The following is a 20,347-nucleotide window of genomic DNA, read 5'->3' as shown; positions in this document are numbered from 1 at the left end:
GGTGTACGTCAAGGTTGTATATTGTCACCTTGCTTATTTAACTTATATGCAGAGTACATCATGAGGAACGCTGGGCTGGAAGAAGCACAAGCTGGAATCAAGATTGCTGGGAGAAATATCAATAACCTCAGATATGCAGATGACACTACCCTTATGGCAGAAAGTGAAGAGGAACTCAAAAGCCTCTTGATGAAAGTGAAAGAGGAGAGTGAAAAGGTTGGCTTGAAGCTCAACGTTCAGAAAACAAAGATCATGGCATCTGGTCCCATCACTTCATGGGAAATAGATGGAAAAACAGTGGAAACAGTGTCAGACTTTGTTTTTTGGGGCTCCAAAATCACTGCAGATGCTGATTGCAGCCATGAAATTAAAAGACGCTTGCTCCTTGGAAGGAAAGTTATGACCAACCTTGATAGTATATTAAAAAGCAGAGACATTACTTTGCCAACCAAGGTCCGTCTAGTCAAGGCAATGGTTTTTCCCATGGTCATGTATGGATGTGAGAGTTGGACTGTGAAGAAGGCTGATCGCCGAAGAATCGATGCTTTTGAACTGTGGTGTTGGAGAAGACTCTTGAGAGTCCCTTATACTGCAAGGAGATCCAACCAATCCATTCTAAAGTAGATCAATCCTGAACTGAACTGATGCCCTCCCCAGCTTCCCCTTTTCCCTGAATTCAGAAATAAACAGGGCTAAGTATATCAGGGCTTCCCTGGTGGCTCAGAGGTTAAAGCGTCTGCCTCCAATGCGTGAGACCCGGGTTCGATCCCTGGGTCGGGAAGATCCCGTGGAGAAGGAAACGGTAACCCACTCCAGTATTCTTGCCTGGAGAATCCCATGGACGGAGAAGCCTGGTAGGCTACAGTCCACGGGGTCGCAAAGAGTCGGACACGACTGAGCGACGGAACGGAACGGAAGTATATCAGCCTAATAACATGTAGCTTATCAGTAATGCTCTTCAGTTCAGTTCAGTTCAGTCGCTCAGTCGTGTCCGACTCTCCGCGACCCCATGAATTACAGCACGCCAGGCCTCCCTGTCCATCACCAACTCCCGGAGTTCACTCAAACTCATGTCCACAGAGTCGGTGATGCCATCCAGCCATCTCATTCTCCATCGTCCCCTTCTCCTCCCGCCCCCAACCTTTCCCAGCATCAGAGTCTTTTCCAGTGAGTCAACTCGTCTCATGAGGTGGCCAAAGTATTGCAGTTTCAGCTTTAGCATCAGTCCCTCCAATGAACATCCAGGATTGATCTCCTTAGGCTGCTCAAATCATGTCTTTCGAATTCACTGAGAATTATGGCCATTGTACAGCTCCAGGTAAAGCTCAATGCATAACTTAAACCACAAAGTCACTATAGACGTTTAGAGTGTTTGGATATTACTCTGTATGCATGACTCCTTGAGCTGGATTTAGGAACTTTACAATCAAAGTATATTAATCTGAACAAAAATCAAGGGTTAGGAAAGTAAAATTTAGAAATTCAGGTCAGTGGCATAAGTTTAAATTCTAGATTTCTAAAGCTAAAATATTGAAGTATTCTCATCATCCTTTGTGGCTAAGACGGTAAAGTGGTCAGCCTACAATGAGGGAGATCTGGGTTCGATCCCTGTGTTGGGAAGATGCCCTAGAGGAGGAAATAACAACCCACTCCAGTACTCTTGCCTGGAAAATCCTATAGACAGATGAGCCTGGTAGGCTACAGTCCATGGGGTCGCAAAGAGTCGGACACAACTGAGCGACTTCGTTTTCTTTCTTTCCTTTCATCATCCTTTATTACACTTACTGCTGTAGTTCCCAATAAATATATTAATACGTATTGTTGTATTCCAAGTGGCTACAACATTATTGCAAATGATTACTATAAATAGCTAAAAACACTAAAAACAACATGTGGTTTCACTTGTTTTTGTAAATTAGAATGGTTTTAAGGTAGTCTCTCTAGAGGCAGGCTCACTGGCTATGCTTCATTATTGTACTGGTTTTCTAGGACTTCTGTAACAAAGCACTACAAGCTGGGTGGCTTAAAACAATAGAAATGTGCTGTTTCACAGCATTGGAGGCTTTAAGTTGGAAATCAAATGTCAGCAGGGCTGTGCTCCCTCTGAAGGCTCTGGGGGAGGTTCCTTCCTAGCTTCTTATCTTCTGATGGTTTGCTGCTGATCCTTGGCTTGCAGTTAAAACTGTGGTTTTCATTTCTGTCTCTGGTGTTGCGCGACATTCTCCTCTTGTGTCTCCGTGGTGTTCTCCTCCTTATGTGCGTGTGTCTCTTCTTATGAAGACACCAGTCATACTGGATGCAGGGCCCGCCCCATTCCAGTGTAGCTGTATCTTAACAGGATTACATCTGCAAAGACTTGATTTGCAAATAGGGTCATATTCACAGGTCCTGGGGCTTAAGACTTTTAACATTCCTTAGCTTAAACAGCTGTGTTAAGTTATGTGCCAACAAGTATATATACCTCTGGGTGTGTGTTATCATGGACAAGGTTTAAAACTGCCCTGAGGAAAGGGTCGTCCAGTCTTCTGTCCTCTCCTGTTCAGGGTTGTTCCTGAATTGGGAGTCATTATTGACACTTAAGGACCAGGTCATGTGTTTTTCAGTAAGATTAGAGCACAGAGAGTGAATGTGTAGCTGTGTGTGATTAAAAACAAAAGGAGAACAATTAAAAGACAGAAGGTGGTCATAAATAAGTAACATGCACACGATGGAACGGTAAAGCAAAATTATGCACAACTGAAAGAGGAACTATTAAGAAAGGAATTATTTTATGAATAATATGGCTGAAACAGCCTTCTTATTTTGGGAAGCATGGTGCCATTGGGGTGTCCAACTTATTTTTAAATTACAATGGATATTATATAATGGTAATGTATTAATAGAACCATTTTCTTTAAGGATTCAAGATAACTTTGTGAATCAGTCTCTCCGTGTTATGTCTCTGAGGTAGACACGAAGGTTCTTGAAATTAAGTTGTTAAGAATTTTATCCTTGATTCATATAGACAGATGAACACTATGTGGGTAACCCACCTGACTCCCTTTCAGGTTCATTTTAAAAACTGTTTTGAGTTTTCACCTATTATTACCATGTTCTGGGGTTTCTTTTCTTTCTAAGAAATATCCTTTGGTTTCTCTTATAACTGGCTACACGAGCAGTTGTAGGATGTCAATAAGAAAAGAACAAGTACCTAGGTTTATAATTGTAATTCCTTATCAAGCTCTAATTTTATTTTATATGTAGGTAAACCTGAATATTTTTTTCTGAAGCTTATTGAAGTCCTATTTTAAGGAAAAAAAGATAACATACCTGCACAGTTAATAATAGAACAGCTACATATACATATATATACACACGTATATATACAGATATATGTGTGTGTGTGTGTGTGTGTTTATTTAGTTGCTCAGTTAAGTCCAGCTCTGTGACCCCATGGACTGTAGCCTGCCAGGCTCCTCTGTCCATGAGATTTCCCAGGCCAAGAATACTGGAGTGGGTTGCCATTCCCTTCTCCAGAGGATCTTCCCGCCGCAGGGACTGAACCCCTGTAGTTACATACTCACTGCCGAATGTGGTCAGTTCCTCCCCTCTGCTGCCTCATTTCCATGAGCATAAAGGCACACCTTGTGTTTTCCATCTATCTTTCCTTCTATTCTTAACCACACCCACTGCTAACAAAAGCTCTGCTCTCCTGAAGCAAAACCTCTTGCAAGAGTTAACTGCACACCTGTTCCCTCTCTCATATCCTGTTCTCTCCACCTGCTTCACTGAGCCTTTGCCCTGTCATGCCCCCAAACCCGTGCTTATCACAATCACCCACAATCTCCCACTGCCAAACCAGGGGCTCCTTGTCCGTGTTCATCTTGCTCAGCTGTGTGGCAGCTTGTATCACGGTGGAGCACTCCCTCTTCCTTGAACTCACCTCTGTGCTTTCTGTCTCCGTCTCGCTGGTGACTTCTCCTGCCCTATTTCTAAACTCCCCTCTTCTCTTTCTACACTTTCACCTTAGGGGCATCTCACCCAGCTTTTAAATACTCTACGTTTGACACTCAAATATATGTCTCTTCCCTGACTCCTCCACTGAACTCCAGACTTACTTATCTAAATGCCTACCTTGCAGGCATTTCCTCCTGAATGTTGTGTTAGTTTTCGACAGGTGCCATAACCAGTTATCACAAACTCAGTGGCTTAAAACAACACCCGTTTATTATGTCCCAGTGTTTGTGGTTCAGAAGTCTGGGAGTAGCATTACCCAGCTGTGTTCTCTGCTTAGGCTCTCACCTGGCTGAAGTCCAAATGAGAGCAATGAAGTCAGAATGTGGGCTCTGATCTGGAGGCCTCTGGGTTCATTCAGGTTGTTGGCAGAACCCCAGGCGGTTCTTGGACTGCTGTCCCCATATGCTGTTAGCTGGGGCTCATTCTCGGATTTGAGAGGCTGCTTACCTTCCTTGACTGGTGGTCCACTCCATCTTCAAAGCCAGCAATGGTGCATCAAGCCTTGTGCCTCAAATCTGTCTGCTTTCCTCTTCTGCCCTTAAAGGATTCTTATAATCCCAGTGGCTAATCCAGGTAAGACATGATAATTTTCCTACATTGAAGTCATTGATTAGTCATTTCAGTTACATCTACAAAGTCGCTTTGCCATCTAAGATGAAATATTCATGAGAAACTATGGAGGGAAGGTCATGAGGCCAAGTTTCTCCCTGCCACATATATCTGAGAAGAATCTCAAACTAATCATTTTCAGCAGGAAATGACTTGACTCTGCCCCAAACTTGTTTCTCTGTTTTTTTTCTTTTTTCACCTCTGCTCCCATTGTTCAGTTCAGAATCCTAGAAATCATCCTTAATTTCTTTATTCTCCTTACCCTCCCCGGTCTCATCTCTCAGGCAAACCTGGTTGGCTCCACCTCCAGAGTATATCCCAAATCCTTCTGCTGTGTTTCCTCCTCACTGTTGCTGGGCTGGTTCAGACAGCTGGTGGCTCTGAACAGCTGCCGTGGCTCCTGATTCCTCCCTCGGCCTCCCCTTTTCTGTTCTTGCTCTTCACGGCAGCCACAGCGATCCTTTCAAGAATTAGATCATATCACTCCCCACTCTGAAATCCCTTCCAGGGCTTCTCATCGCATTTCAGATCGGACTCTGCCATGACCTTCGAGGCCGTGTGTGGTCTGCCTCGCTGTCCCCAGTCCTGCTCTTTCTTTGCCCCCTGCCCTCCAGCTCCCCGCTCCCCTCTCCACCTTCGTGCTGTTCCTGACATTGTGCAGCCTCCACCTGCTTCCCTGACCACCCGACCTAAGTGTCCCTCTTCTCTCTCATCACTCTCATGTCACTCTTATTTTTTCATAGAACTAACATCCTCTGAAAGTACCCTGTACCTTATTTACTTGAGTATTATTTTTGCTTCCCACTGTGGAATGTAAGCCCTGTGAAAGTCAGAATCAGTTATGTGTAGACCGTATCCCTAGTGTGGGATATAGTAGGCTCTTGGATGAATGAATGGTGTTTTTTTTTTTTTGTAGTTATGAAGGTAACATATGTTAATTATAAAAAGTATAAAATAACTCACCAATAAATCATATAATCCTCACCTTTCAGAGACAGCAACTTGTTCATATTTAGCAGAACATGATCCTTCTAGTTACTGTACAGGTAATGTATATCTGCTTTTGCCCTTTTAGATAATGTGAGTAATCTTTATGACCCTAAATATTCTTTTCCAACTTAATTTTTGGTAGCCTTGTGGCAGTGTATCCTTTAGATACACCATAGTGAGGTTGCCTGTTTTTATCGTGCATTTATGCTTCTTTTAAACGAACATCTTTTTTGCATGTTTTTTATCTTATGAAAATTTCAGAAGCATATTTATTAGGTCAGAGTATAGATATTTTCAGGATCTTTAAAAACATATATATATAGAGAGAGAGAGAGCCAAATAGCCTTAACAAAAGGATGTAGCAATCAGTTCCCTCTCAGCAGAGTATAGGAGTGCCTATTTTGGAAATTATTTGCCAGCTTAATAAGTAGAAAATGGTATATTGTTTTCAGTTTTCATTGTTTATTGAATAATAGTAGAGTTTTTGAATGTTTACTATTTGTTTCTTTTAAAAATTGCATGTTTTTCTATTAGGGTGTTGATCTTTGTCCTTCTTACATTTAATTGGTATTTATTTCAACATATAGTAGGAGGTAGTGGTCTCAGTTCACTGTCTGCTCCTTGCCCTGGTTAAATAGTACTGTTTGTCGAATAGCATCCCATTCTATTACTGATTTCAGAGGCCACTTTATCATGAACTTAATTTAATATTAGGTCAACAAATAGTTTCCAAATAAAAATTTTTGGCTAATTAAAAAGAACTGTTATATTCAAGCCTGACCTATTGAAATACAGTGCATTAGTGATTAACCGTTTGGATGGAGTTTGAAAGGTGCATATTCCGTTTTCCTTTAAAGCACAATTGAATATAAAAGTAGATAGTTATTTTACCCTCTTGTTATCTGCACCTGCAGAGAACCTACCCATTTTAAGTTTTTGTCTTGGTCCAAAGTACTACTGTCTTCCAGAGGGTGAAAACTTTATTTGCAGTCAAAAGTAGCCAGGAAAAGATTCTGAGGCTCATTAGGGCTGGCCTTAGATTCCAAGCTTAGTAGGTGACCATAAATACCATAGATACATTGTAAGTTAATGTAATATCTGTACATTCAAGAAGTCTCCATTATGATCCTTTGAAGGCATATCTGTTATTTGGTTAGGTTTTTCAATCTTACATTTTATCATACTTGCTAAAAATTAAAGAACTACTATTAGGCTTAATTAGGGATAAAAGAAACTCCTTGAAAACGTGGCTGAAAAATGGAAAGCTTCTTTAGAGAGAATTAAGATATTTTGAGGTACTGCATAGTGTGAATTATTAAGTGCCATTAAGGCTATCCAAGAATCATAAAGAATATAATTACTATAAAAGCAGTATGTTTACTTTCATATTGTGTTAAGAGGGTGCAAATTGGGGTGGTAATGCCTGCATCATTTAATACTGATGTTTTCTCTCAACAAATGGAAAAAAGGCTCCAAGTATACTCATCATATAAACACACCCCTTTCATATATTACTTGTAGCATAAAAGGTGAGCGCTGTTTTAATGGAATGCTTCCTGTCAAAATGGGAGAAGGCAATGGCAACCCACTCCAGTACTCTCACCTGGAAAATCCCATGGACGGAGGAGCCTGGTAGGCTGTAGTCCATAGGGCACTGGAACCCATGTTTAATGTACCAGATTTCATTTATTGCTTCTGCCAAAATGACCAAATAGCCCAATGAGAACAGTGCTGCTAATTTCAGATTTTTCTGTGTTCACTATAGCTGTTGGTAGAAAATTGATTTTATGATGATGTTATCCTGTTTCAAAAGCAGTCATTTCTGTTGTCTTTTTGGTTCTGTGCTCAATTTCAGAAAGAGATTATTATTTATATTGTGGATGTCTGCCCCTAACTTGAATATACAATGGCTCAGAGACTTGGGAGGGGGCTGTGCAGGACGGGAAGGATGGCTCATGAGACCACTTCAGTGCTTAACGTTTTTACAAAAATACAGTTGAGAAAAAGAAGAGGAGAGACAGCGTGTGTGTGTGTGTGTGGTCAGTTTTATTCGTTTGTAGTCTGTTTTGAAAAGGTAATTTTGGAGAGGTTGAATGATTACAGTGGTGCTGTTTTCCGTGTGCACACTCTGCCTTCATTATCAAGCACAGCTGTAGGGAAAACAAAATGTTATAAATGTTGTCTCTCCTAAAGAAATGGAGTATCTTTTCATGGATTAAAAGCAGAAACTTGGAAACTGACTTGTTCAACGATGTGCAACAGAATATGGGTAGGAATTGGACTGCTTTATTTGTCTGACTTCTCTTCTGCCTGCCATGAAGTGAAGATGTTCTTTGTTTCAGGTAAACTAACAAATGGTGAGAATGTGCTTGGAGAAGGAAATGGCAACCCACTCCAGTGTTCTTGCCGGGAGAATCCCAGGGACGGGGGAGCCTGGTGGGCTTCTGTCTATGGGGTCGCACAGAGTCAGACACGACTGAAGTGACTTAGCAGCAGCAGCAGCAGAGAATGTGCTTATTCTAAAAATACAATCACTAAGGTAACTAGGGCAGTTCTCAAAGACTTTTAAGAGTCTCTCAAAATTCAAGAAGCAGTTTACGTTCACTATCCTCTATGTTATGAGGCGTATAGAGTACAAAGGAAACATTTTGAAATATGATTTTAATTCTCAAAATCTTGGTGGGTGTTTTAGATGTTGTGTGACTTTTACAGTATAAATGCTATTATTTTCAGAGGTGTGTTCTGTGACATCCCAGATGTACCCTTAATCCTCAGCATTCCCCTGGGTTGTTTATGTGAGTAATGGATTTCCTGAATTATGTATTTTTGTTTTTTAGATGCTGACAGACAAGATTCCATTAATCTCTTCCTGGGAGTTTTCCATCCCACTGAAGGGAAACCTCATCTCTGGGAACTCCCGACAGATTTTTATTTGCATCATAAAAATACCATGAGACTTTTACCAACAAGAAGAAGGTATTTTTCTTCCTGGTCTACTATGTTAAACTCAGCTTTGATGTTATTTTGAATATGAGAGAACTTTCTTTTTGAGAAGTGATTATATAGGCTAAAGTAGTCAGCCTTGCTACATGTTTGCCAGGAGGAATTTAGTATTGTGGATGTCCTGATAGTTCAGTTCAGTCGCTCAGTCATGTCCAACTCTTTGCGACCCCATGAGCTGCAGCACGCCAGGCCTCCCTGTCCATCACCAACTCCCGGAGCCTACCCAAACTCATGTCCATTGAGTCGGTGATGCCATCCAACCATCTCATCCTCTGTTGTCCCCTTCTCCACCTGCCCTCAATCTTTCCCAGCATCAGGCTCTTTTCAAATGAGTCAGCTCTTCACATCAGGTGGCCAAAGTATTGGAGTTTCAGCTTCAACATTGGGAAATCGTCATTAACAAATGTAGTTGTTTTGCGTTTTCATAAGATAACAAAGTTTCAGAGGTTCATTATTGAACGTTAGGTTGAAGCTCCACTGGAGCAAACCAGTTAGGTAACTTTTGAGTGCTTCCTACAAATGTGGGGTGATAAAGAAATCTTAACATGTAAGGAATCATCTTTGGTTTCTAAGTGTGGTTTCTAGGCAGCCTCACTTTGGAATTCTAATGTTCTTTCCTCCAGGAAGCACAGGGAACTCTTGGTGACACTGGGGAGGACAGGGAACTAGAGCCATGGTTCTACTGGCAGGTGCCACTCCCACCAGCCCTGTTGCTCAATCTGGGCTTTCTTGAGTCATTCTCTGTGTAGGCTATTTTGATGACAGTTAAATTGGTAGCAGTAGTCCCCAAATAATTGAACTGTTTCCTGAGGATTGGACTAGACTCCCTGTGTAGCGCAGACCGCAGGGTCAGGGGACTTGAGCTGGCGTCTCTGCAGCCGTGTGACCTTGGGCTAGTTATTTAACCTCTCTAAGTCTCATTTCCCTCCCCTGCACAATGTAAATGACAGGACACACATTACAGAGTCATTGTAAGGGTTTAATGAGAGGACTCTTTAGCATTGTTAATTGAAGAGTCATGTTCTAATAATGGGCAACATTTTTCACATATGAGACTTGAGCCTGGTCACTTCTGCTCAAAGGCCTGTGATGTCAATTCTGCTCCTAAGGCTTTCCTCTCACAGTATCCACGTGATCTAGCCCTCATTTTGTGCAACAGTGCCTCGCAAACACTACAGGGTTCATTGCCGGTTTGTGCTAATTGTGTGGACAGACCACAAACAACTGGTGAATTGGCAAGTGCTAATGAAGGCACTGGCAAGCCACTCCAGTGCTCTTGCCTAGAAAATCCCATGGCCGGAGGAGCCTGGTGGGCTGCAGTCCATGGGGTCACTAAGTCAGACACGACTGAGCGACCTCACTTTCACTTTTCACTTTCACGCATTGGAGAAGGAAATGGCAACCCACTCCAGTGTTCTTGCCTGGAGAATCCCAGGGACAGGGGAGCCTGGTGGGCTGCCGTCTATGGGTTTGCACAGAGTCGGACACGACTGAAGTGACTTAGCAGCAATGTTACAGATGTTACCAAATTCTCTATTACTTCAGGAATATTTCAAATATTAAGAAAATATCAGAGTTTATATGTTTCTCAGTTTTGTTCCTTTAAGTACATTTTCTTGTAATAACCAGCTTAATGCTTGACCTTACTTTCCCTATAAATGAAGCAGTGCTGATTTTTCCTCTATATTAATAAATGATTGCCATGAATTTTTGCTGACAAAAAAATCTGGAGCTAATTATATTTATTTGATGAGAGATAAGTGTAAATACCTATATTTAGCTTTGTTAATGCAATTGACTGTGGGTAAATATGGTTGATTTTCTGAAACTTTATATTACCTTAAAGTATTGAAGCTATTAAGATACAACTTGGGGAACAAGTAAAACTCGATTTTCTGTTGCTGAAATTAGCTGGTAAATTACAAGCATAAGTTAAACCTAGAGTTACATAACTGAGGCAGGCAGTGTTGGTGCTTTTTTGTGGGAATAAAAGGAAGCTGATGTTACATTCCCATTTTTAAAATTAAAAAAAGGAAACTGAGTTGCAGAGAAAATGTGTCTTGACTGAGGTTATGCAGCTGATTAGACAGTACAGTAAGTAAATCAACTAAACACCTCCCACTGAGAATAAACTTTTATCAGAGTAGGTACTGTGGCTCTCACAGTTGACTTGGTCTCCTCGTTTTGTTTTTCCCTAGAATGTGAAAATTCCAAAAATTGATTTTTGGCATCAACAATTGATGCTGCTTATCAACTGTACTGATAAAGACTGTAGGATAAATCTCAGTACTTTATTTTGGCCTTTCTAGTCACCTACCGATACTAGTTATTTTGATGACAGTTAAATCCATATGCTGATTCTCAGAAGAATTAGCCAGAGGCAATAACCAGACTGGAGCATGGACTCTAGAGTAGAGCTGAGTTGGATTTTCTGCAGGTGTGTGACCTTAGACCTGTTTCTAAACCTCTGGAAATCTTGTTTTCCCACAATAGAAAGGAAATGACTACACACACCTCACAGGTCACTTTAAGGATTAAATAAAATATGAATGGGAAGTACTTCCTACTGGGTCTGACACATGATCCACACAGTCTGGAAGCAGCCAGGCTCTGGAGGGACTGCCTGCAGTTAATACCTGTGTGACCAGAAGCAAGACATATAACTGGTCCAATTCTCAGTTTCCAGATCAGTAAAATAGAGATAGTGTCTGACCTGTAGGTTTTTCTGAGAATCAGATGTGATCATATAAATCCTTAGCACATAGTAGTCCAACAGATATTATTATTGTTCTTTAAAATAATTACATTCCTTAGTTGTAATACTTATTAAAAATCATATAGAATGAGCATTAAGTCTGGAAACTTAGATAATATTATTTTTTCACTTATTTTTTATTGTTCATTCACTAAGTCATGTGCAGCTCTTTGTGATCCCATGGACTGCAGCACGCCAGGCTTCCCGCCCTTCACTGTCTCCCAGAGTTTACTCAAATTCATGTCCATTGAGTCAGTGATACCATCCAACCATCTTATCCTCTGTCGTCCCTTCTCTTCCTGCCCTGAATCTTTCCCAGAATCAGGGTCTTTTCCAATGAGTCTCTTTGCATCAGGTGGCCAAGGTATTGGAGCTTCAGCATCAGTCCATCCAATGAATATTCAGGGTTGAATTCCTTTAGGATTGGCTGGTTTAATCTCTTTGCTGTCCAAGGGATTCTTAAGAACTTTCTCCAGCACTACAGTTCAAAAGCATCAGTTCTTCAGTGCTCAGCCTTCTTTATGGTCCAGTTCTCACATCTGTACATGACTGCTGGAAAAAAAGAAAAACATAGTTTTGACAATACAGACTTTTGTCGGCAAAGTGATATCTCTGCTTTTTAATATGCTGACTAGGTTTGTCATAGCTTTCTTGCAAGGAGCAAGCATCTTTTAATTTCACGGCTGCAGTCACTGTCTACAGTGATTTTGGAGCTCAGGAAAATAAACTCTGCCACTATTTCTATTTTCTTCCCATCTATTTGCCATGAAGTGATGGGATGGGACTAGATGCCATGATCTTAGTTTTTTGAATGTTGAGTTTTAAGCTAGCTTTTTCGCTCTCCTCTTTCACCTTCATCAAGAGGCTCTTTAGTTCCTCTTCACTTTCTGCCATTAGGGTCGTATCATCTGCATATCTGAGGTTGTTGATATTTCTCCCAGAGATCTTGATTGCAGCTTGTGATTCATCCAGTCCAGCATTTCACATGATGTACTCTGTATACAAGTTAAATAAGCAGGGTGACAATATACAGCCTTGATTAACTCCTTTCCCAATTTTGAATTTGTTCATTGTTCCATGTCCCATTCTGTTGCTTCTTGACGTGCACACAGGTTTCTCAGGAGGTACATAAGGTGGTTTGGTTTTCCTACCTCTTTAAGAATTTTCCACAGTTTGTTGTGATCCACACAGTCAAAGCAAAAGTAGATGTTTTTCTGGAATTCTCTTGCTTTTTCTATGAGCCTACAGATGTTGGCAATTTGATCTCTGGTTCCTCAGCCTTTTCTAAATCCAGCTTATACGTCTGGAAGTTCTTGGTTCATGTACTATTGAAGCCTAGCTTGAAGGATTTTGAACATTACCTTGCTAGCATGTGAAATGAGTGCAATTATACTGTAATTTGAACATTCTCTGGCATTGCCCTTCTTTGGTATTAGAATGAAAACTGACCTTTTTCAGTCCTGTGATCATTGCTTAGTTTTCCATATTTGCTGGCATGTTGAGTGTAGCACTTTAACAGCATCATCTTTTAGGATTTGATATAGCTCAGCTGGAATTCCATCATCTCTACTAGCTTTGTCCATAGTAATGCTTCATAAGGCCCACTCGACTTCACATGCTGTGATGTCTGGCTCTAGGTGAGTGACCATACCATCGTGGTTATTCAGATGATTAAGATCTATTTTGTAACATAGTATCAGTGAACACATTATTATGTATTTGTCTGTGTTTCCAAACTTTGTGACCATCTGTATTTTACACTGTTTACCAATGATTTATTCTGAAATAGTATTTTTATAAAATGATAAGGGAAGGGGGGATAGACTAGCTTTGCCTGGAATTCATCCAAACCAGTTCTCTCGAGATAACTACTTTTGTGACTCAAAATCCCATGTTTATGAATCTGTTCAAAACTGCTGATTGAAGCTTTGTTCTGAAATAGGTTAATATGTCATATATCATCTCAGATGCCATTTTTGAATCGGTGTTAATAAAGTCACCAGGGCATTTTTAGGCATTATACATTAATTATCTCTTTGACTCAGAGTTGGGAGATTTCCTGGCACTATTTTCTGTCTGATATATGAGTTCCCTCTGTGTCTTCCCAGGTGGGGCTCAGCTTTACTGTGCTTGACTGGCGTTGGTTTGTCAACCAGCACCTGTCAGATTGAGAGGTAGTCGTTTTTGGACAGTTCACTCACATTATTCTTTCTCATATCATGCTGAGATCTGTTTGTCTGTAACTTTACCTACTAAACTTAGTTTAACCCCCTGAGACCTTAAGAACACAGTTTTCTCATTTACTTGATGGTCTTTTAAATATTTGAAGACAGGTTCACACATTCTCAAAGTCTCTTCTTCTCCAGGTTAAATAACTCCACTTTCTTGACTGTTTCTCCTCTACTGTGGCTTTAAGTCTGTTTAGCATTCAGAAGGCTTTCTTCTGTATTCCAGTTTATGTCAGTGCTCTTTTTAAACTGTGGAATTCAAATCTGGGTCCAATAGTAGTCCAAGTTTGGTCTAATTTGTGCCAAGTGTTGTGGGGCCATTGGTACCATCATTCCCCTTGTCCTGGGTAATCTGTTTTTTATCATGAAGTACAAAGTTATATTGACTGTTTTCAGCAGTGTTATTGTACTGTTAATTCTCTGGGCTTCCTATCCACTGGAACTCCCAAGTCTTTTTAACATGCCCTGTTGCCATGGCTTATCTCTGCCATCTTATCATGCTTGTATATGCTTTGCCTGCTTCCAGAAAAAAATACATAAACACATATCCTATTTATTAGCTATTTTCTCTAGCTTTGTAGCTTCTTCAGAATTAATCAGTTGGCTATCTTGATCCTAATGTAAGTCCTTGATGAAATAGGGTGAGTCCTTGAACAGAATAGGGTAGATAGCAGAGCCCTGTTGGATACCACCCAACAACTCCCTCCATCTTGACACTGTTTTTTGATTTTTGGTTGGAATAATTTCAACAGCTGTAACTAACCATGCTGTCAACACTTGACTGTCCTGTCATCCTGCTCACCTGTCTCTGTCTTATTGACATGTTATCAGTTGCTTTGCTCAGATCCATATATGTTATTTCAGAGAGCTCCCAAGTTTACTAGTGGAGTTAAAAGAGCCTTTTAAAATCTTCCTAACCTTTCTATGTGAGCCACTGGAATTGAACACTCTTAATACTGGGGAGTGAAAAAGAGAAAAGAAGCCAACTTACTAGGTATTTATGCAGAGGAGGAAGTGGCACCCACCTGCCATCTCCTGTCCTCTGATACCTGGTCCGGAAGCAGATTTCTGTCCCGGTGCAGGGGCTCTTCTCCTGGGTGAATGTGCTGGTGGGGGAGGTGATGCCTCCCAGTCCTGGGCTCAATCCTCTCAGATGCTCTCCTCCTCCATCCATCTCAGTCCAGCCTCCCCAGAGCAGATGTTTCTTTGGGCTTCTTTCCTTCTGAGATCCACTCAGAAGAGTTGGACTTTTTTAAAAAATTTATTTACTTTTGATTGAAGGATAACTGCTTTACCATATTGTGATGATTTCTGCCATACATCAACATGAATCAGCCATAGGTATACATGTCTCCTCCCTCTTGAACCCCCTCAAACCTCCCACCCCTTCTCACCCCTCTAGGTTGTCACAGAGTCCCGGTTTGAGTTCCCTGGATCATAAAGCAAATTCCCATTGGTCATCTGTTTTACAAATGGTACTCTCTCCATTCATCCCACCCTCTCCTTCCTCCCCACAGTCCGTGTCCATAAATCTTTCTTCTATGTCTGCATCTCCATGGCTGCTCTGCAAGTAGGTTCATCAGTACCATCTTTCTAGATTCCATATATATGCATTAGTATACAATATTTATCCTTCTCTTTCTGACTTACCTCACTCTGTATCATAGACTCTAGGTTCATCCACCTGATTAGAACTGACTCAAATGCATTCCTTTTTATAGCTGAGTAATATTCCATTGTATATATATGTACCACAGCTCCTTTATCCATTCATCTGTCAATGGACATATAGGTTGCTTCCATGCTCTAGCTATTGTGAGTGTGCTGCAGTGAACATTGGGGTATTTGTGTTTTTTTCAATTTTGATTTCCTCAAGGTATATGCCTAGGAGTGGGATTGCTGGGTCATCTGGTCCCATCACTTCTTGGGAAATAGATGGGGAAACAGTCGAAACAGTGTCAGACATTATTTTTTTGGGCTGCAAAATCACTGCGGATGCTGATTGCAGCCATGAAATTAAAAGACGCTTATACTCCTTGGAAGGAAAGTTATGACCAGCCTAGATAGCATATTAAAAAGCAGAGACATTACTTTGCCAACCAAGGTCCGTCTAGTCAAGGCTATGGTTTTTCCCGTGGCCATGTATGGATGTGAGAGTTGGACTGTGAAGAAAGCTGATCGCCGAAGAATTGATGCTTTTGAACTGTGGTGCTGGAGAAGACTCTTGAGAGTCCCTTGGACTGCAAGGAGATCCAACCAGTTCATTCTAGAGGAGATCAATCCTGGGTGTTCATTGGAAGGACTGATGCTAAAGCTGAAACTCCAATACTTTGGCCACCTCATGCGACGATTTGACTCACTGGAAAAGACTCTGATGCTGGGAGCGATTGGGGGTAGGAGGAGACGGGGACGACAGAGAATGAGGTGGCTGGATGGCATCACTGACTCGATGGACATGAGTTTGAGTGAACTCCGGGAGTTGGTGATGGACAGGGAGGCCTGGCGTGCTGTGGTTCATGGGGTCGCTAAGAGTCGGACACGACTGAGCGACTGAACTGAACTGAACTGATGGTGGTTTTATTCCTAGTTTTTTAAGGAATCTCCATACCATAGTTGCCCACTGTTTGATTGGGCTGTTTTTCTGCTATTGAGTTTTATGAGCTGTTTGTATATTTTGGAAATTAATCATTTGTCAGTTGTTTTAGTTGCAATTATTTTCTTACATTCTGAAGGTTGTCTTTTCACCTTTTCACCTTTGCTGTGCAAAAGCTTTTAAATTTAATTAGGTCCCACCTGTTTATTTTCATTTCCATTACTCTGGGAAGTGGGTCATAGAGGATCTTGCTGTTATTTATGTTATACAGTGTTCTGCCTATGTTCTTCTCTAAGAATTTTATAATTTCTGGTCTTACATTTAAGTCTTTAATCCATTTTATCTTTGTGTATGGTATTACGAAGTGTTCTAATTTCATTCTTTCAACATAGCTGTCCAGTTCTCCCAGCACCACTTATTGAAGAGACTGTCTTTTTCCCATTATATGCCTCTATTGTCAAAGATAAGGTTCCCATAAGTGTGTGGGTTTATCTCTGGGCTTTGTATCTTGTTCCATTGGTCTATATTTCCATTTTTGTGCCCCAGTACATTAATCTCTTGATGACTCTAGCTTTTTGAAAAGTATTGTTAAGCTTTATTTTGCATAACGAGATACAGTTTAGTAATATTTTTTTTTAATTTATGGCCTGATCTCTTTATTCTGTCTTAATTCTTTTTCCCCACATGGTGCATTCTCAGTTAAAACATGTTCTTTATAATGTTTTCTTCTTTTTCCTAAGTAACCATATTTTAGTAATTTATTTATATGTGCGCTGATACCTTCTCTGCTTTCCTCCTCTGCCAATTCTGTCTGCCATCATTAGAATTTATGCCTGTGCTTGCTCGTGGGTGAGTTCTTTCTTTCTCTAACACGTATCAGTCAGTCAGTCAGTTCAGTTCAGTCGCTCAGTCGTGTCCGACTCTTTGCGACCCCATGAACCACAGCATGCCAGGCCTCCCTGTCCATCACCAACTCCCGGAGTTCACTCAAGCTCATGTCCATCGAGTTGGTGATGCCATCCAGCCATCTCATTCTCTATCGTCCCCTTCTCCTCCTGCCCCTAATCCCTCCCAGCATCAGAGTCTTTTCCAGTGAGTCAACTTGTCGCATGAGGTGGCCAAAGTATTGCAGTTTCAGCTAAGTCCTTCCAATGAACACCTAGGACTGAGCTCCTTTATTTTATTATTTTATTTTATTTTTTATTTTTTTTTACAAGTAGTATGTATTTAATTAAAATTTTAAAGATTTGGAAGGCTTATAATATAGTTACAAAAAATAAACCTTTTTTACTTTCATCCTTACAGTCACACAAAAAACAATATAAGGAATGATCTCCTTTAGAATGGACTGGTTGGATCTCCTTGCAGTCCAAGGGACTCTCAAGAGTCTTCTCCAGCACCACAGTTCAAAAGCATCAATTCTTTGGTGATCAACTTTCTTCACAGTCCAACTCTCACATACATACATGACCACTGGAAAAACCGTAGCCTTGACTAGACGGTCCTTGGTTGGCAAAGTAATGTCTCTGCTTTTTAATATGCTATCTAGGTTGGTCATAACTTTCCTTCCAAGGAGTAAGTGTCTTTTAATTTCATGGCTGCAATCAGCATCCACAGTGATTTTGGAGCCCCAAAAAATAAAGTCTGACATTGTTTCCACTGTTTCCCCATCTATTTCCCATGAAGTGATGGGACCAGATGCCATGATCTTCGTTTTCTGAATGTTGAGCTTTAAGCCAATTTTTTGACTCTCCTCTTTCACTTTCATCAAGAGGCTTTTTAGTTCCTCTTCACTTTCTGCCATAAGGGTAGTGCAATCTGCATATCTGAGGTTATTGATATTTCTCCTGGCAATCTTGATTCCAGCTTGTGCTTCTTCCAGCCCAGCGTTCCTCATGATGTACTCTGCATATAAGTTAAATAAGCAGGGTGACAATATATAGCCTTGACATACTTCTTCTCCTATTTGGAACTAGTCTGTTTTTCCATGTCCAGTTCTAACTGTTGCTTCCTGACCTGAATATAGGTTTCTCAAGAGGCAGGTCAGTTCATCTGGTATTCCCATCTCTTTCAGAATGTTCCACAGTTTACTGTGATCCACACAGTCAAAGGCTTTGGCATAGTCAATAAAGCAGAATAGATGTTTTTCTGGAACTCTCTTGCTTTTTCCATGATCCAGCGGATGTTGGCAATTTGATCTCTGTTTCCTCTGCCTTTTCTAAAACCAGCTTGAATATCTGGAATTTCATGGTTCATGTATTGCTGAAGCCTGGCTTGGAGAATTTTGAGCATGACTTTACTAGCATGTGAGATGAGTGCAATTGTGCGGTAGTTTGAGCATTCTTTGGCATTGCCTTTCTTTGGGATTGGAATGAAAACTGACCTTTTCCAGTCCTGTAGCCATTGCTGAGTTTTCCAAATTTGCTGGCATATTGAGTGCAGCACTTTCACAGCATCATCTTTCAGGATTTGAAATATCTCAACTGGAATTCCATCACCTCCACTAGCTTTGTTCGTAGTGATGCTTTCTAAGGCCCACTTGACTTAACATTCCAAGATGTCTGGCTCTAGGTGAGTGATCACACCATCGTGATTATCTTGGTTGTGAAGCTCTTTTTTGTACAGTTCTTCTGTGTATTCTTGCCACCTCTTCTTAATATTTTCTGCTTCTGTTAGGTCCATACCATTTCTGTCCTTTATCGAGCCCATCTTTGCATGAAATGTTCCCTTGGAGTCTCTAATTTTCTTGAAGAGATCTCTAGTCTTTCCTATTCTGTTGTTTTCCTCTATTTCTTTGCATTGATCGCTGAGGAAGGCTTTCTGAGTTAGCTCCTGTCTTTTTCATTCCTTTGATCTGATAATCTGATTTTTTTAGAAAAGGAAATGAGAATAGCCTGGTGTGGCTTGTTTTTATGAATAGATGTAGATTCATAGAAGTCACTGGTCATCTTACTCCCATCTCTAGTAAATACTTGATTTGTTATCTTGCCTGCATTGACATCATACTCACTGCTGTATAGTTTTTGGAGTCTTTCACCCTCTCACTTTTGAACATCAAGACTGCATCTGCCCATTTCCAGTGTCAGTTCTGCTCTTTAAAAAGAGTATTGATCGCAACTCTGCCAGGACACCTGAGTGCTCCTGGAGATGCTGTGCTGTTTCCTTCCACCTCTTGGGCTGTGCACAGTTCCCTCTTATCTTGTGTATTTCTCTTTCCAGCGTGAAACTTGTGCTGGTGAAGGTAGAAACAATACCGTAACTCTACTTTCTCTTTATTTTCAACGTTGCATTTCTAAAGTGTAGAACAGTGTTTGACACACAGTAAGTGCTTAATAAATGGTGAAAGACTGAATGAATTCTTTGTAATCAGCAGACTTATCCTTTTTCTGGTTTTTTTTTTCCATGCTTTAAAGCCTTGTTATTCAAAAAGTAGTCTGAGGACCAGCCCCTTTGATATCACCAGGAACTTGTCTTAAATGCAGAATCTCAGGCCCCACCTACTGAATCAGAATCTGCCTTTTAACAGAATTTTCAAGTGATTCATGTGTATGCTGCCTTTGAGAAGCACTGCTCAAAGCATAACTTCAGTCTCAAGCAAAACTTTAGGAGCCTTTCCTGTTATCTTAGTACTAACTACCCCCCACCATAGTTTGTTTGTCTAGATAACACATTTTATCTAGTGAATTGTAGAAAACCAACATTTACATTTGGCCCATTTTAATCCTTTTTTTTTTTTCAATAGTTACACTTACTGGTGGACACCAGAGGTAATAAAACATTTACCACTGCCTTATGATGAAGGTAGGTACGCTGTTTCTCCTTTAGTTTTTATGCCAGCCTATTTGGAAATTATTCTTAAATGATCTTGAAGCATTCATTTCATATAACATTTTATTAGAAAGAAATGAATGACTATTCGGTGTTCTGTTGCTGTTAGATAGGAGATTACAACATCTTTGACAGCTTTTTTTAAAGGGTAGAGATTGTATTATACTTCTTTTGTCTAAATAGGCCAATACCTTGTATTGTGTCTTACCAGTTATCAGTTATGTCACTCAGATGTTTAGTGGATATATTATTTCATCATTTAAAATTAGTACTTAATATATTCCTACATATTTGGGGGGAATGGGGAGGAAGTGAGGACCCATTCACAAGGAGAAATAAAATCTC

General features: G+C 40.5%; 1 protein-coding gene across 3 annotated transcripts in view; it reads left to right on the top strand.

The window, feature by feature from the left end:
• Nucleotides 1-20,347, top strand: part of FIG4 (FIG4 phosphoinositide 5-phosphatase) — a 181,106-nt gene that overhangs the window by 99,012 nt on the left and 61,747 nt on the right. For all 3 annotated transcript variants that reach the window (XM_055432978.2, XM_088840637.1, XM_055432979.2), the window contains 2 exons: nucleotides 8,433-8,571; nucleotides 19,917-19,975. In XM_055432978.2, coding sequence (XP_055288953.1) covers nucleotides 8,433-8,571; nucleotides 19,917-19,975 — 198 coding nt within the window. The remainder of the gene's footprint in view (nucleotides 1-8,432; nucleotides 8,572-19,916; nucleotides 19,976-20,347) is intronic.

The sequence above is a fragment of the Moschus berezovskii genome, chromosome 10 (assembly GCF_049115385.1).
Source record: "Moschus berezovskii isolate FMDL1 chromosome 10, NW_MosBer_1.0, whole genome shotgun sequence".
In the NCBI taxonomy this organism is placed as follows: Eukaryota; Metazoa; Chordata; class Mammalia; order Artiodactyla; family Moschidae; genus Moschus; species Moschus berezovskii.
Note: the sequence above shows the minus strand (reverse complement) of the source record. Positions and strands in the feature narration are given on the sequence as shown.